The sequence below is a fragment of the Varroa destructor genome, unplaced genomic scaffold (genome assembly GCF_002443255.2).
Source record: "Varroa destructor unplaced genomic scaffold, Vdes_3.0 BEIS01000004.1, whole genome shotgun sequence".
NCBI lineage: Eukaryota > Metazoa > Arthropoda > Arachnida > Mesostigmata > Varroidae > Varroa > Varroa destructor.
The window spans coordinates 16,989,053-17,006,270 of record NW_019211457.1 but is presented as its reverse complement, the minus strand read 5'-3'; the positions used below and the strand labels follow the sequence as shown (position 1 = coordinate 17,006,270).

Below are 17,218 nucleotides of genomic sequence, written 5' to 3'. Positions count from 1 at the left end.
GTTGATTACTTTTTCAAAGCATGGCCGTCTGAGGTAATCCCCTTGGTGATTTCATATCTTGAAAACACATTGTAGCGTAGCGTGTGCCTTTAACTATCCAAGTAAATTTCATTCAGATCCATATTAGAGGCTGAAACTCCCGATTTCGATCTGCAAAGGTAAATATAAATAAATTGTTGGCACAGTCTCATCAGTCTATAGTAGGACACCTTAGCGCCTATGTTATATTTCCGTCAATTTTCATCGCAAGTTTGACTACCGGAACCATTTCTTCCGCCTACCGCCGCATCAGATATCGATGCTATATCGTTTTACATCGCTTACGTTATCGCATGGGGAAAGTTGCAACACGTTTCTATTTAACGCTTAATTTTATTATCATGCTACAGGGAAAAACCGACCCGCATTAATCATATTTATATTTTTATTATGACCGCTGATAGTTCCTATATATATATATATATATAATACATTGCACATAGGAAAAATGACTAGAGAAAATATTGCAAAACTCAGTATATGTAAATATGCAATAGTCTAACATATACGAAATTAATATACGATATGATTATATGCGTTTGCTCTCATTATCATTATATGATCGAATATTTTATAGTGGGCTGATGGGAAGTAGATGCTAAACCTTGTCATTAGCTTCCCATTGTACTGTCGACCATGTACACCGTCTCCGATCTCTGATGCGTAAAACAATCTTCACTAATTTCGTGCCACTGAGATGTGGGTATATTGACCCACTTATGAGGCCCTCTGCTATTTTATCCTTTGATATAATAATGCACGTTCTTTCGATCAGCGTAACATTAATATACCTCGAGATGTTAATGCACACTCATGGTATCAGTGGTCTGGATTGGACGAAACTCTTCTTATATGGCAAAGAACCCGAACTGATAAAAATTCAGACCTAGCTGTTTCAAAACAGCATTATGGGAAATGTAGCGTGTTTTTTTTTGCAGTGTTTTTTTCTCTTGAACGCACGCACACATAGTTTATAGTTGGTCCACTGATATTTTAGAAGGGTTCGATCTGTGTAGAAAGTAGACACGTAGAATCATTGCGGAGCCATTTGCCTGTGATTCAAATATTTAAAGATCTTCCTCATTCAACGTTGTACCCTGCAGTAGTCCAAACACAACCGTCTTTAAACGACCTGCAGACTGAAAAATGTGTGAGTAGCGCGAAATATAATCAAAATTGTACCGACGTACACCTTTAAACGTGATAATCAGTTTTAACCTTGTATCTTGATATTTAAAAAAAAAAAAAAAAATATATATATATATATATATATATATATATATATAAGGATAACGCTGTAAGATTCTTGTCCAATTTGCATTTTTTAAATAAAGCTAAGTGTCAAAATTAAGTAAACAAAGAAGAAACGTACACTGCCTAGGTACACAAGTGCTCTATCAATAAAGGGATTCTTATTATAAATTTGTAACAGCTCCAAACGGGCTGTGTTTATCTCAGGATTCTTTCTTCTTTTTAATCCTGAGGCAGTTGCAAGTTTGCTCTTTGACATTCTAACCCCGTTTGTGGTAGACATTGCATTAGAAATCTATTTTATTAGTAGGGTTATCATCGATAGAGTTTACTATCGTCACATTGTATTGTTACATGCAAAAGCAGATGTGGACATTTTTTATGTTTTAGTCTTTGTGCTCTTGCGCGACGCTGCCGAGCATGTCTCCAAAGATGCTCAGATTAGGTAAAGCTGTAGAAGACACCATGAGCTGTTCCTGCATTGGCAATCGATTGTCTGGTAGAAAGCGTCGGTACTGTCCGTACGAATTCCGAAAGTCCTGGAGATCTTGATAATTTTTGTGTAGTTCTTGCTGATAGCCGTGTCTTATATCTTGCTGAGATTGATTGTCAGCACACTGAGTAATGCCTTGTTGCTGGCCGTCGCCATTCAATTCCGAAGGTTGACCATCTCTTTTATTTTCCAGCCGCGGCTGGCTGAGGTCCTCCGCGTACGCGTACGGGTCCCGCTGACTCGCGCTGTAGTCGCGGCCCTTCGCGGATCTGTCAAAGCTGCTACTTGTGTTTGTCTTCTGTGACTGTCTCCCAAGGTCCTTTCTCGATTCTCGATTGTTCGTTGTGAGATCTGTAGGTTCCGACGAATGAAGCTCTTTACGCTTCCTGCTTACTGAAAAATCTTGAGGCACCACAGTTTCCGGGTCGGAGCACGTTTGCCCAGAATGGCTAAAACTGAAGGAAGTGACTGATGTAATACTGCCCGTCTCTCTGACCTGCTGGCAATCGGAGAGACACCCATTCGCGTCAGAAATATCATCAGGTGGATCTTCTGTGTCCTTTATCGTCTTTAGCCCAGGGGATAGTAAGTCCATGACGTTGAACGAACCTGTAGCTGCAGGTTGTGTGTTTCGAGTTTCTCCTGATAAAGTCACGTTATTCTGAGTGGTCGTAGCAGCTGGCCGAGATGAGTATAACATATCGGTTATTACCTTAACGAAAAATGGATACAGAGAAAATAACCTGAGCATCAACTTCAACAGACATCCAACATAATGAAAAAGCGACTTGCATATATTGATGGCTACCGTCATAAGACATTGCTAGATGTTCTCTTGAGATGTCGTCAGTGCAAAGTTCATTTTCGAAATTTAAAAAATACAGGATATTTCTTTTAAAGAACGTCCGAATATGGTCTTTTTCACTCAGGTAAAAATCGCTACGAATACGCTCTATTTAAATCAATAACAATGTTTTTTGTCTTAATTCATTATCTAATATGACGTTATTAATTATTCTTGCAAATGCTGCATTTTTGCGGGGTGACATTATCCAGACAATGCGTCAAGTTCATAGGGCTAAGTGGCTTTCTAAGCACCCTCTGCTTTACACGTCGTGTATCCAAGAAGTTAAGTAAAAGCACGTTTTGAGCTAGTACCTACTTCTGCTTTAGGATGGCGATTGTTGTAGAAGACTGAAAGCTCTGCCGCGGCCATTGCTAGCTCAAGGGAAAGCACCTTAATGAGGGCTAAAGGGGGTCCATATGACGTTAATGGAAATACGTATCCTTTTGATGTTTCCTGAAACATTGAGCAAACCGGTTCAATTCGATTGCATCTAAAGGAGAAACTAAACAATTATAACCAGTTCACTGTTCTATTTCTTCATAAAAACGTTGATACAGCAAAAACTAAAAACTGGAAGTGGATCGCAATAAATCGACCAGAACTAAAGGTCGTGTTTAGCGGTTAAATATAGGTAGACCACGCCAACTTTCCGAAAATGGATTTCGGTGAGTTTTTTTTTCTCAGACTTTTGGCCTGTATCTATTATCAAAACTTACGTGTGTATAGCCAAGTTGATGTAAGATCGGCGCAGTGCCCTCCATTCTGACCCATTTTTGAGCGACACCACCTTTCGAGAAGGGAATCTTGTTCCAATGTTTATACCTTGAGTGAAATATCCAAGATAGACGGTTACTAATTTGCTTGCCAATTAACAAAGGGCAAGAGGAACTCTCTCAGTTAATAATGAGGTGATCTATCTTTAAGTTAAACGCATTCAAATCGATTCTGGAGAAACTTTTAATTCATCTGCGCCTACCTAAAAGGAAAAGAAGCAGCGATTTTAAGGCGTCAAAACAGAAAAAAAAAAAGGGACGCAGTTCCCTCATTTGTCACTCGCTTGTGATATGCTATTTGAATCTGCCCTTTCTGTTCTGCTATAACTGTATTGTATTTTTCATACGTATGTTTAACTCCGATGAGTTCTTCAAATATGGATGTTTCAGGTGAAAAGTGCTATATTATGCACCTCGTTATAACCAAAAAGCTGCCGAAACGATCCGATACATTTGCCTTCTGTACAGTAACGACGCTATCGCTAAAAGGAATGCTTAAAAGTTTGGCAGATGCCCCCCTGCTCCAACCGACCGTTTTGATGACGATCATATGAAGACTCTCTTGAAAAAAAGTGGCCGACGAAGATATCTGGAATTGGCCGAAAAGATGGGCTGCTGTGGTATTTCGATGTCAGCATGGACCAAAGATTGTTATGGGTGGTTATAAAAAAACTTCAAGGCCCATGATCCAGCCGGATCGTTGTCTAAGGAGGCTAGGCTCGGATTTAGTAGGACTGGCAAAGGCTGATTCACTGAAAATTGCTTCCTACAAACTAAAGAGTTGACCGATACGTGTATTTGTCCTTGTTGTATCCTAGAGACACGTAGTGCTGAAAGCCAGCCGTCTATTGGAATGCCTAACAGTGATTCCGGATGTAAATCCCGCAGCTTTTAGTTGCATCAAGTAAACTAGACTATCCAAGAGAAAGGAGGTCAGAACATTCTACTCCACGATACCGCAAAGCGACACACAGTAAACATCGCCAGAGTTGCCCTCCTTGATTTTGGACGATTGGATCTTGATTTGGTCTTACTTTACTCAAAACGTGGTTGGACAACACCTTTGAGGCGAAATGCACTAGTTTCTGATAAGGCAGTATCCAATATTCGTAGGCAAGATGAAGCAAGTGACGAACAAACAAAGGGATTGGATAGCACGGCAACTTACTGTCAACTTATAGCAATAGCAAATGTCGTGTTCTCTATTTAGTGAAGTTTTTCCCAAATTTCTACGAAATTTTTCCCAGCCTAATAGGAGAGCTTCATTGGTCGGAAGATTGTCTCGACCTTGCACTAGTAGCTTCTACTCTCTAACTAGAATCGATTTGTATTTTCTATGGGACAACATGTTGTAAAAAACTCAATTGCTAAAGGGTACACACCTTTCCCTAGATGGTTTTAACAATTCCTTAGCATACTTTGCCAAAATCCGCAGGCAGTCACTTAATTCCATTAACGACATTCCATTCTGGAAGAAAATAAACCACTTACGGCATTAAGTGGCTATGCAATTGAATCGAAGTATTGGTATCCATTACGTTTAGTTGCTGACTAAAAATATAGGAGTCTACCGCTGTGGTGTGAGTTTTTTCCGTCCTAACAAAGGATACATATAAATAAGCACTTGCATATGGAAATAATGTGCGATAAGAGTTAATGTTATAGAATTAACAAACGTAAAATTCTAAGCATAAGTATATCCCTCAAGTCTGATCCTGACTATAGTATCAGACCTATGCTTTTGCAAATAACAAAAAGATTATGTTGCTATTTAGTGTTTTTTTTTTAAATTAGAGAAGCATACCCTCAAGTTTGCGAAAACAAGATCTTGAATATTTATCAAGTCAAATTTCTTTGGAAATGGGCAATCCACCTGTTAAGAAACAGAAAAGTTACCACACAGTTATTATTCAGTGACTAACAGACCATCGCTATCCAGTACATAGCATGCGGCTGCACTGAAATCGTCTTATTTAGTACAGAGAAGCTGGTTTAGAAAGCAGTGCTACAATTGGTTATCTTAAATTGGTTGGCTTAAATAAAGGTACACTGCTTTATAAATGCATTTGTGAAACTATTTCAATTATTTAGTCAAAAGAATCAATCAGTTTCTAAAAGCAAAATATTGTCAATATTTTTCTGTACAAAATATAATACATACATTATAGAATGAAACACATTAGGCTCAACAAATGGAACAACAAAGGCTCTATAAGAAGAGCCTTTATATTACCTGAAGCATAATGTACACGGACTGATCAATCGAGCTATAAGTGAGTGCCTCCAGGGATATCTCTTTTGCAGTTCTGAAAATGAAAGCATGTAAAAACACGATGATGAATGATAACAGTCATGTATTAATAGACGTTTAGGCTGAATGGCATTTTTCCACTACCAGATCTTATGCGACCTTTCATTCACAGATCATGACACAAAAATATAGTACACTGTCCTCTAACAAAGATCGCTGTACGGTAAACTTTCAGCCAGAGCTCCGTGGGTTCTCAGTCAATCAGTCTGCTTGCTGTCGATGCTGTCGCAAGCCAAATATACGGACAATGAAAAATATTAGCTTCGGATCCTAACTTTCGTTTAACTGCACAACAAATAAACCCACTGTCTAGCCCATTTACGCCTAAACGAGTCCTTCAGCATACCTTGGGTCTGTGTCAACTGTGTACCACAATCGCATAGGGTCACCTGTGTTCGGTTTACCAGCAGGGGTTGGCGAATTTGTCAAACCCGCCAAAGCACTTGCTGGTAGCACGGCCTGTTTCGAAAAATCCAGTGCTGCATCTGGCCCTCCACTTGCATTATCCGTGCTTCCACTACCAAACGCGGTAGGCCCTTGCCAGCCTAAGCCGGTATGCGCTCCCGGGTCCATAGCGTTCCTAAAAAAAGCGAAACTAGTTTAAGCAATTAGTATTATTATTTTTGCTATTAGTATATATATCGGGTCTACGTTCAATAGAAAAGGAACAGATCTCGAATATGTAGTCGGTTATTTCGGTATACTCCCATACAGCCTAAATGATGTAGCTCTACGTTTTAGACCTATACGGTTTTGCCAGACTTTAGCAGAAAGGGAACCCCTTAACCGAAAATGAAAACTGGGTTATATATCCATAGGGTACTATCAGACAGTATTATTAGAACTGTATGTTGAAACTACGAAATGAACGCGAAATTGTCTTGAGTCTTGTGGATGCCTTGCCCGAAGCACCACTGGCAAGGGGCGTCGTCATATGGAGTGGGAAGAGCAGTCACATACTGCCGCCGATTCAAACAACAAATGCAGTTAATTTTGGATGGGTTGCCTTTGTTGGCTCTCGACACTCTGACAGATTTTCGCACTGGGAGCAGTATGTCATAATATGTAGCACATAATATTTTACTTTGCCCTTGGTTACAAGATTCTAAACTAAGGACATGTCTCACGTTGCGTTTACTATATGCTCGACGATTCTCGGTAGCTTGATAAGAGATTGCGACGCTTCATCGTCTGAGAGTCATTCGAGTGAACGAACCGTAGTGGTTATTACGAGGTGCATATGAGCAATTGTATGTCCTTCCTGTCCTTTCCAACGAGGCCGCCCAATCACCATTTCACGCTACATTTCGCTTCAAAATGGCGATTTGCTGAATTTCGTATGAACGAGCTTTGTGCTTGCGAATATATTCAATAACACTATTTTTCTCAATGCTTTTCGAATAAGCTATCACAGAAAACACACTCGGTAACTGTTACTTACATTTACCATAGGAAACACTATCGAACTGTTTTACCCCACATATTCACCATGCCCAGAATTTGTGTTAGTACGATTCCCAATTCAATTACGCACTACTTACATCTCATTGGTAGCGGCTTGTCGTATCCGACGGAATGGTGTTACTCCGACAGAATAGTTCCTGAGCGGGTTTTGCGCATAAGCGATGACCGAAAACTTTTCTAGACCCATGTGCAAAGCCGACTCAGACGAGCGCGTTCAAATACAAGAACCGCTTACACTTGAGCTAGATGTCAAAATCCGTATCCGATTTTAGACGGCCGGCGTGATTGAACTGGGCCGGATGAACATTTTAGCATACGGCCGCAACAAATATTGGCTAACCTGATATTATCGTAAATGCGTCTCAGATTATCAGACCCAGCCTCATATCACACCCTACTCCGGTATAGATTAGTATCGAAGGTTGAATCCAACGTGAGCCTTAGGCTTGTTTCGTGCCCTCAACTTTATCAGCCGGCAAAATGTACCTTGAGAACAGTATCGGAAAAGAGGCTACCAGAAAAACTTCTATAGAGCCGTAGGCTAAACGAAGAACGAAGGCAGGTTATATTCAAAAGGCCAATCTGAGACACGCACGCTGGGGCACGAAGAAAATACGTCTCATCTATCAGCACGACCCGAACATTGCTACGCTCGTGAATCAAGTAGCATACGAATTGCCAGAAGAATTTCATACGATTGTTGGCATCCGTTGTGATCTTCCTTTGCAACCACTGCTGTATGCGTCATAAATAGACAATTGAAACCGCTGGAACCGACACCATAAAAAGAGTGATGATACACGCGTGGGTCCGATCGTATTGTGTTGGATAAACACCAACATAAAGACGATGACTTCGAAGGAAAATTCGGCAAAGAGGTCGCTTTTCGAGTCTTTCCGCAACCCGCAATAGGAATTAATTCTATAATCTGAGTATAATTAAGTGCTCAAAAATATCAATAGCTGGTTGGGCAAATTACTAAAAAAGTTACTAAAATGAAGGTTAACGATATACAACTTTTAATGATACGACAACGAGGCTACTGCCAATACGTTCGTTATTGATTAAACCCGTTCTTCTTATACGTATGTGTATGCGCTTCGCTTTATATTTCGAATCACTGTTTTGAAATCAATCTGACTCAGTATAAATTTTTATGAGAAGACTTCAAGCCACCCCAATGAAGTTTTAGCCTGGACTACGTATATTTATATCTGATTATTTTTTTCAATGTTATCGTTTTAGGGTTACCATGAACATTAGGAAGAGGAACACTTGCCTAGGTTTAAGGAATCGCGATTGCTACCATTAGTTTAGAATGGATGCTCATTGGAGAAATTGCTTACTATTTTGTTTAAGTACACATAAACCCATATTTCGACCGCAATAGCTCATCTCTCGTTTGGGACCTGCCGCACTCGAAAAAAACCAATTATCATTTGCCCAGTTAGCGTATTTTGTGTATTTGTCTAATAAAACCGACTAACATATGACAAATGCCTTCTGGATCTTTGTAGACACCCATATTTTCTTCTCTGAATAGATGTAGTCAAGCAAGTTGTGGATTTCAGCATGAAGTACGTCCCGAAGCGCTTAGTAGCGATCTAAAAAGGTAGCACACTGATAAGCCCTGAACTGGATGATAATAAATAGTTGATCATAATTAAATATTTTTGCAAGAAGTATAAGAAGCAATGACCTTATATTGTATTGATCTTCGAGCGAAGTAAACTTACACTATACATGTAAGTGCTCTAATAAATAAACAAAATTTTTGTTAAAAAATTGAATTATTACAAACAGACAGACAGACGGTCTGTTTGTAATAACTCAATAGTCCGTGATAAAGTTCTTTCGAAATAGCTCGCCTACAATATTAACGTCGTGTAAGTTTACTATCTTTAAGTTTTCTGCCGAGCTGGCACCACTAGGTTCACTTGCCGACAGTTTTTATTGGGAGCTTCCTTTCCATCCAGATCAATTAGCGGCAAATGGTCCTTTCGTCCATAGCTTCCATCATTTAACAAACCTCACATGCACTTGCTGATGGCACCCGAATTACTCTGTAGCATACAAATACGATGACACATCGATTTATTCGTACCGATTCTATCGGAATCGGTTACATTGAACAGTAAGTAATACTGAGATAGTTCTACTTCGTAGATTTCACCCGTTAAGGTATTATTATAGATATAAAAGCTCTTGCTGGAACAGTTTCGCTTCTAATTGCTTCTGAAGTCCATGGCGTTCGATTGTTTAGCTGTACACAATGTACAGGCGCTCAGTTGTATCTATAAGGCAAGTCGTTGTTCGAAAACAAATCTGCGACCGTAGTAAATGGGTGAGAGATGAAAGTCACTGAGGGTGAGGGTACACTACCTATAAATGAGACGAGCCTTACGCAACACAAGGCCTTGTGCCGAAAAGAAATTTGTGAGGGTCTACGACTGGGATTCGGAAAAGTACGGGAGTAGATGATGAACTGCGTAAAACCAGCAACCTGTTTAGTAATTTTCAACAGTTCCTCCAGCGGGATCGGGTTTGATCAATCAAAAGTCCCGTTGGCCTTAGAATACTTAGATCATAGATCCGGTATGTAGTCATATCAAACTATATTTTTGTTTTCGGTAATTATCTCTATTTAAACAAGAAAAATCTTCACTTTCTGCAGTAAGTTCGCCAAAGCAAATTTTGCAACTTAGCTTTCTAGCCAATGGGTTCATTTATCCAATTCATATTATTGTAACTGTTTTTTTATTCAAAAACTTAATAATTGGATTACCATAGTGCAAGTAAAATGAACCTTGACAGGCCTCATTCTACTTTTGCACCGAATTTGCCTCTTGCTGACAAATGAATCCTATCCTTCTGAGTTCTTCCTTAGGGGTCGCAATTGTTGTCCGCTATGCACAAGCACGAACTTTAAGCCGAAATTATCATTTGTAAGTTTCACAGGTTTTTCTGTATTCTTACATGGACAGCAGAACTTCAATTGGGGATTATTTTTCTCCGCTACGTACTGTGTCCTTTTCTGTTTTAAAATAAATGTCAGATTCTATCTTTGTATTGGCTCTGTCAGGAAGTAATGTCATTCTTTTAATTTAATTTTAGCGATCCCAACTTCTACCAGCAACCAAGCTCACCTATCAAGATTGTTTATTGACCTTCTCCTATCGTGTGAGACACTGACAGATCTCTCGACTAATGAACGAGATATTTATGAAGACGATCCATTTATAGATGATCATTTGCGGATTTCTGCTTTTTGATTTGAATTATTTGTACTCCAAGCTGTAATCTAGACAATTGTAATTCTCTAGAGCGAAATCTGTATTGCAAGCCGAACATGTGTTATGCAGCAGGATCTGCCAAACTATTCGTCAAGGTCTTATGGCGTGAAAGGCTGACCTACAACAAAATAACGTCTCGCGAGTCTTTATCTTTCCACGACCTCCATATTGTCAATTGTAGTACCCAGTTTAGCAAGCGCAGTCCCTGTTCGTAATATCACGTTCTTTTCGAAGCTTATACATAGTAAAGCCCTCCCTAAAATCCGACTAAATTTTACCAGTTGCCTTCCTGGAGGCCTATCAGGGCTTTCCACAAGCTTAGTTCACGTTGAAGGGTGCTATGGAAGACCTTTTTCGATCCGCCATACAAACCTTGGTAACGAATGATTTTTTTCTGGTAAGTTGCATGCATATAAGTAAACTGTTCTTTATGGCTTGCAATTAATTTCGATAATTTAATATTCTTTTGAAACAATAAAACTGGTGTTATACACTGTTACCTAACGCAGTATTGCTATTTTATTTTTCGACTCTATCGTACGGAAAATTACTGTGAACGAGCTGATACGGGATTTATTAGGCTGCCGTAAAGGTTAGGCCTTCCTTTACTCGGAAGTTATGTGCCTGTCAACCGCTTCTTTATCGGATAAGTTTTATGAATAACTAAAAAATATTAAATCCTCCCTATATAGTTTTGTTATTTTGCGAACAGGATTTTACTTCAACTTATGGCTCTAAAGATCAATGTTCCAGGTAGAACAGGTATATTTTCGATATATTTAACTTTTTGTTGAAGTAAAAAGGTCATCCAAAGTATCCCTGGAGATCTTCACCGCGTTGAGACGATTCCTCGAAGGTGGTTCGCTAAGTCCAATAATGGCACTTCGCACCAAAGCAACGCACCCTGCCCATCCGGCTGTACGAGAACCGCGTGAAACTTTTTGAGGACAAACGACCAGCACACAACTCGTGACTTGGCCAAGAAAATGAGCTAGGAAAGTTTGACTATGGTCAGGCATATTGAATCTATAGAATCCTATTAAAAAAAGCCTGGATGGTCCACAACCTGCGTAAATTGCATTGAAGAATTCGGTTTTTCGTTGCCTCTCAACATCTCGTTTGGCATTGAGCGACACACGGCTACAATGACAGATCCTTTTGCAAAAACCTGTTACGGCTGACGAGAAGTGCCGCACAAATGTTCTCCTGATGCAAAGTGCAAAGTGGAGGGCAAAATGCCCAATAAAGGACGTTTCTAACTGAAAATACTTCCATAAAAAAAAAAAAAAACGTTATTTGAGGAGGTGAGAAGTTTCTGGAAAAACAATTTGGTCGACAAATATTTCTGTATGACTCAGTGGCACGAGCAGACGAGGCTGTGCGACGAGAAGTCCTGATAGGCCAGGCGAAGTCTTCCTTTTTCAAATTACACAATGCAAACAAAGAATAGTAAGATGAGCGTAGGAAACAAAGAAATGAGACTGTTAAGGACCCGTATATTCTTTAGATATTAAATCGGTTAATTTTCTCAGGGTTGCATAATTGCCAAAAGATCCTGTAATATTGTATAGTGTAAGTATTGTTTCAAAACGATAAGAACAAGAAGAAGATTTTTCTACAAAGGTTATTTTTCAATTTTTGAAAGATTTGTTGAAGTAATTCGAAAATCTCTTTTCTATATTTATGTACATAAGATGATGTAAACATGTTTTTACGGAAGAGAAAAGACAACTATTTTGTTTAGGGTACTGTCACAGCAGTGAAGCTTCGTAAACCTTACTCAGGAACATCCTGTAATCACAGCACGATCTCGTCTCATAAGCGAATATAGAATAGATAGAAGAAATCAAGCCTTTGATAGATTTTTTCTTGCCCGATTAAGCCGCTTGAATCAACCGAGCTCTGATTCCCTGTAGAGTTACATGCCATCTTAGTTATACTTTTTGAGACAATTTAATAATCCATGATTCAAAGGTGTTCTTCAAGATGTTTGTAGTCATTATCAATTGGTCCGAAAAATGAAACTCGACCTTGAGTTTTCACTTCAAAATGGATGGACCATTTTTTTTAAACATTTCCAGATCTCCTGTTGTAAGACATATTGGTAAGCTGAATATTCGTGACTGAATATTAGAGAAATGCGTGGAACCCATCTGACATAACAATATACGTTTTGTAACATGTCTCTATTTTCCATCTTTTATACTAGCCATTAGTCAGCCTCCCATCTCTTCTATGTTCCTTTCAATGATTCTGTCATGTAGCCCATCATGTGTAGTTGCTTCACTTACTTGGCAAGAATATCTAGAATACCGTCACGTAGCAATTACGTAATTCAATGGAGCTACCTAGGTATGAAAAATGATGAATGATCCACGCAGGACCGAAGAAAGTAGTGGAAAATCACCTACGAAAGCACTAATAAAAGCCAGCGAACTTTAACTTGATAATTGACTTAAGCCTGAGCAAAGAAAGAGATGAATTATTATAGTTCCGTTATTATAGTTATTATTGTAGAAAAACATTAGCGAAAACATAGAAGGTTAGCTTGTCTTACTCATTTATTGGAAGAGTTAACTGAGTCATGCAAATAATCGGAAAGGCTGTTATGAAAATAGTTTGACCTGCCATTTTAAGGTTCACTTTTGAATTTTAAACTATAAATAACAAGGGTTAGTTAAAAATAATGTTTGTTGAACTCCAAACTAACCTAGGTGTAACAATCATGGATCATAACAGACGAAGTTTATACACCTTTACATCACATATAAAAAAAAACCGAACGATTTTACTAATAGAAGTATAGTTATAAGGAGCGCATCTGTATAAACATTAGTTTCTGTCCATTTGTTGCTGTTTGGGTCTTTACAAAGAAAATAATAATAGAAGAAATGTTATTATTAATTTAATAATTAACCCGACTGGCTAGCGCTCATTTAAACTACAATATTCACAGACATATGTGGCGCTTGGTTGATGCAAATCTACTATCTATGTAGCATATTTTATATGCAAACGCCTGTTCCTTCTACCAGCTCCTTTCCACTCAGAACTTCTCTTTTCCCCTGTCAAGGAAAAACTGTTTTCTCAATTCCTCGCATTTTTCTTCTTATTTAAACCATTTATTTTTTCTATATTTAATTAATGCTGTCTATTAAACTGGCCATTTGCGGGGATTCGTTAAATCTAAGCTGCGTGTTCATTTGTTCCGTGAATAAAAAGGATTCCAGCAAACAAATGCACGGGACAGTTATATATATGGGTATGTACAAACCTAGGATTCGTGTTGAAGAGGCTGGAAACCTGCGTTATAATAACTGAATCAAATTAATGCTGATTTCATGTAAGACAACGCAGCGTTTATTAGGAGCTAAAGTATCGGCTGATTCGGTCGTTGAATCGCTGCCGCTGGTACCTTTTGAGCTTCTGCTACCATACGCTTAGCTAGACCCCTAGATGACAAAGCCATGATCTGATGCTGCAGAAAGTAAAGCTGTTCGGCAATTTTAACTTCGCACGTATCAGTCACCTAAAAGGTTAGTCAGTCCGTCATTAGTCGACGTACGAATGACCTACACAATAGCCTGCAGCCTTGACGCCTTGCCTTATCCCTTACAGAAGTTGGCAAACGTACGTTTGTTTTTGAAGAGTCGGGAGGTGCTATTTGCAACGCGATCGCTGTTGTCCTATTTCAGTTTCGTGCAGACTCGCGGAAAGTATAATTCCATGCACCATGCAAACAGGAACAAGGTATAATAAATCTAGAAAGTGTTCCGGCCATGCTGCTCTTAGAAATACAATGTGATCGGACTCTAATGGCGTATAACTGGAATTTCTCTGGTGCCACATATTCTATGATTTGAAATCCGCATTCGAAAAGGTTGTTCTTGACATACCCGTCAAGTCCTTTCAGCTACCTGGATACGACAGCCTTTCCCATTACTATCGGACCCGCTCAGGTCACAGAAAGTAATTTCTCACACTTCTTACGCGCATACCCTTCATCTTAAGCTGTCTTCGGCAAAAAATGAATTTTGGCCATGTAAACCCAAGTTTCGTCTATAAGCTTAAGTAGGTATAGACTTTGTAAACTGTGAGCCCGTGTGGCTGAAGTCATAGTTACTACTATCGATTCAATAACACTCTGAGTGTTTGTTCCTAAAGATTTCAGGTTATATATATATATATATCTATCTGTTTCACCAGTATACAACGCAAGCGTAAAAGGGGTGTAGTAATAAGCTGTTTACCGTTGTAAGATCGTAATGCTGCGGACGACTTTCTGTCTCAATGAATGGAACCGATGCGCAGCGAGTAAAGGCGCTTTAGCAAATTTATAACGAGCACTTATGAGATAATGGCGGGGAAGAGGGGAGGAATATTCTGAGAAAAATGGCAGTTGCAATGAACGTAATTAGCGCGTTGGTTGGTTGGTCCAATTGCAGGCCGAAAAGCTAAAAATGTAACATGATTTAGAACTGGTATAACATATATGACCTTGGAGTTATTGTGCGGAAATTAGTGCCTCGATCGAGACGGGGAGATTGGCTGTATGTAAAGGGAGGTTCGTTTGTTACTTGATTAAAAATAATGATTAATAGTAAGTAATTTTTTAGTTTTAAGATAAAGCCTCTTGAAAGATTCCGCCCTTCACTGAGCTTTACCAAAACGCCTACTGAGTTGAAGATTGAAACAAAGTTTCGTTCTAGAGAGCTGTTATCATAATATAAGTTTTCAGCTGAATTTGAAAGGTAACCGTTTTGCTTGTTGGCCTATTCGATTATTTGCACCAGTTGCTGGAAATGACGATTATGGAAACTTCTGATCAGCAAACGCCCATTGGTACAATAGACTGGACTACGTTAAACAGAGCAGTAACGTTACGCAATCTTTGCCGTTGCACACAGCTTTGGTTCTTAGCTGATTCCTTATATAGTAAAAGTTTTCATGGTTCACTGGTATTAAATTGAAACGATCTCCGGTGGCTTCAATAGCCCAGTCTCTGACTGAGAAAGCCAGCCCATAATATTTCCCTGTCTATTTTTGGCTGTTAGCAGTCGAAGTGAACTCCTCATTCTAACACCTTATTCGAGTCTTATATTTTCTTTTTTTCAGTTTATGTTTGTGTTAATTTTTAGTTGCCGCTTATGAATTACAAGTCCCAACCCAAACGCACATCAAATACTCTCTCAAATCGGGGGATTTACTTGTACCGATAATCTATTGAAGAGAAAGACACCACACCTAGAAAAAATCAGAGCAATCTATGTAAAGTATATATCTGGTCTAGTGTCCATGTTCTGTTGAAGTTGATCTCTCCACTTGTCGCACAATCTGCCAAGAACAATTGTAAGTAATCTAGGAAAAACGGCTTCCTAAGCAAAGCAGCATTAAGACAGGACGACTGACTCCTTATAGTGCAGACCAACCGCTGAAATCGCTTACATTGGAACCCCCTTATTCTAATACGCCTTTGTAACAGTTTGATCGCAGATTTTTTGAGATTCCTCATGGTAAAAAAAGCAACAGGAAGTTAGGTTAACAATAGATGCATTGTTACCACGGTAAACAAATTGTAGACGTCAATAAAATAGTTGATGTACAATTTCACTTAGTATTTTCGAGCACTTCAATCGTCTGTCGTGTTTCCAGTTACCGCAGTGACTATTAACTATCTATGAGGTTCAATAGTATATGTTGACTGGTCATTTCGAGTGCCTCTCTTTCCTATCGAACTTTTGCTGAGTGTCCGACGCGGCAGCACGAAACATTCAAAGCTTTTGACCTTATTCGTGTTGATTTTTAAATGAAAGAAAACTGAGTAATTGGTCAAAATGAAGCCCGAGAATCAACATCCTGCGAAGGATCAACATCCTGAAGAGACTGCGTCCTTGACACTTTACTTCACGTGTCGTCAAGGGGCAGTCGAGCAAAACTCTGAAACAGTTATGTCAGACACTAACGGAAACGATGCGTTTTCTGCTAAGCGATAACGCGACAGTGTTATCTATTTCAAGCCCCATGACTTTTCGATACGCGCAACTAATACGGGTACCTTACGACGTTGGCATCAGTTAATGACGACCTTTGGAATCTCGGCTTGTATATTTTTTTGTTAGTAATTCAACTTTCGTAAGTTGAATTCAAAAAGTTTTATTCAATAACGTTTTCGTTTAAGTTTCCCTTCTCGATTATAGTCCCACGGTAGCTGTCCGAGTCTTATGTACAATACGCATGCATAAGCAGGGGGGACAAAAAGGACAGCGGGAGCAAAACAAATCTGTGTTATTTAAGGCTGATTCTATAATCAAATTAGCACGGAGATACGAGCAGTAAGAACTACATTAAAGTTATTCCTAGACATAAACAACAGCCGACTATGACTCACCATTTGCGTGCGCGCTACTACGAATTCTCTTTCAAGGGGATGTGTTTTTTACAGGGCGCGTGCGTCTTCTAAAATGCCGCTGGCTACAAGAAATTGCCAGTTTCCGGTGAACGTTTATTCTCTGTAAACCTTCTCGGCGTTTGGAGTGGAAAATATGATATATTTTCAACATCGGCGGCCTAAATCATTAATTAATTGCGCGCGTCACTGGCTTTACTCAAAGGAGCAATAAAGGTCCTCTACCTGTATTGTGCTTTCATAGCAATGAACCTCAAGGACACTCAGCTAGCAGAATTAGATTGGTCCTTGTTGCAAATGAGTTTATCGTTCACTATCATTCATAAGACGTTGGCAATCAA

The 17,218-nt window shown here is 39.2% G+C and overlaps 1 protein-coding gene across 5 annotated transcripts in view; it reads right to left on the bottom strand.

Moving 5' to 3' along the window:
* Window positions 1-404: 404 nt before the first annotated feature.
* LOC111250224 (uncharacterized) overlaps window positions 405-17,218 on the bottom strand; it is a 30,591-nt gene continuing 13,777 nt past the window's right edge. For 3 of the 5 annotated variants that reach the window (XM_022805119.2, XM_022805120.2, XM_086987230.1), the window contains 7 exons: window positions 6,061-6,294; window positions 5,637-5,709; window positions 5,208-5,276; window positions 4,786-4,871; window positions 3,347-3,452; window positions 2,946-3,083; window positions 405-2,495 (listed from right to left, as the gene is read on the bottom strand). In XM_022805119.2, the coding sequence (XP_022660854.2) occupies window positions 1,677-2,495; window positions 2,946-3,083; window positions 3,347-3,452; window positions 4,786-4,871; window positions 5,208-5,276; window positions 5,637-5,709; window positions 6,061-6,294 (1,525 nt within the window). In that variant the 3' untranslated portion in view covers window positions 405-1,676. Of the gene's footprint in view, window positions 2,496-2,945; window positions 3,084-3,346; window positions 3,453-4,785; window positions 4,872-5,207; window positions 5,277-5,636; window positions 5,710-6,060; window positions 6,295-7,255; window positions 9,056-9,119; window positions 9,566-17,218 lie in introns of those variants that run through there. The other 2 variants (XM_086987229.1, XM_022805116.2) reach the window with 2 other exon arrangements.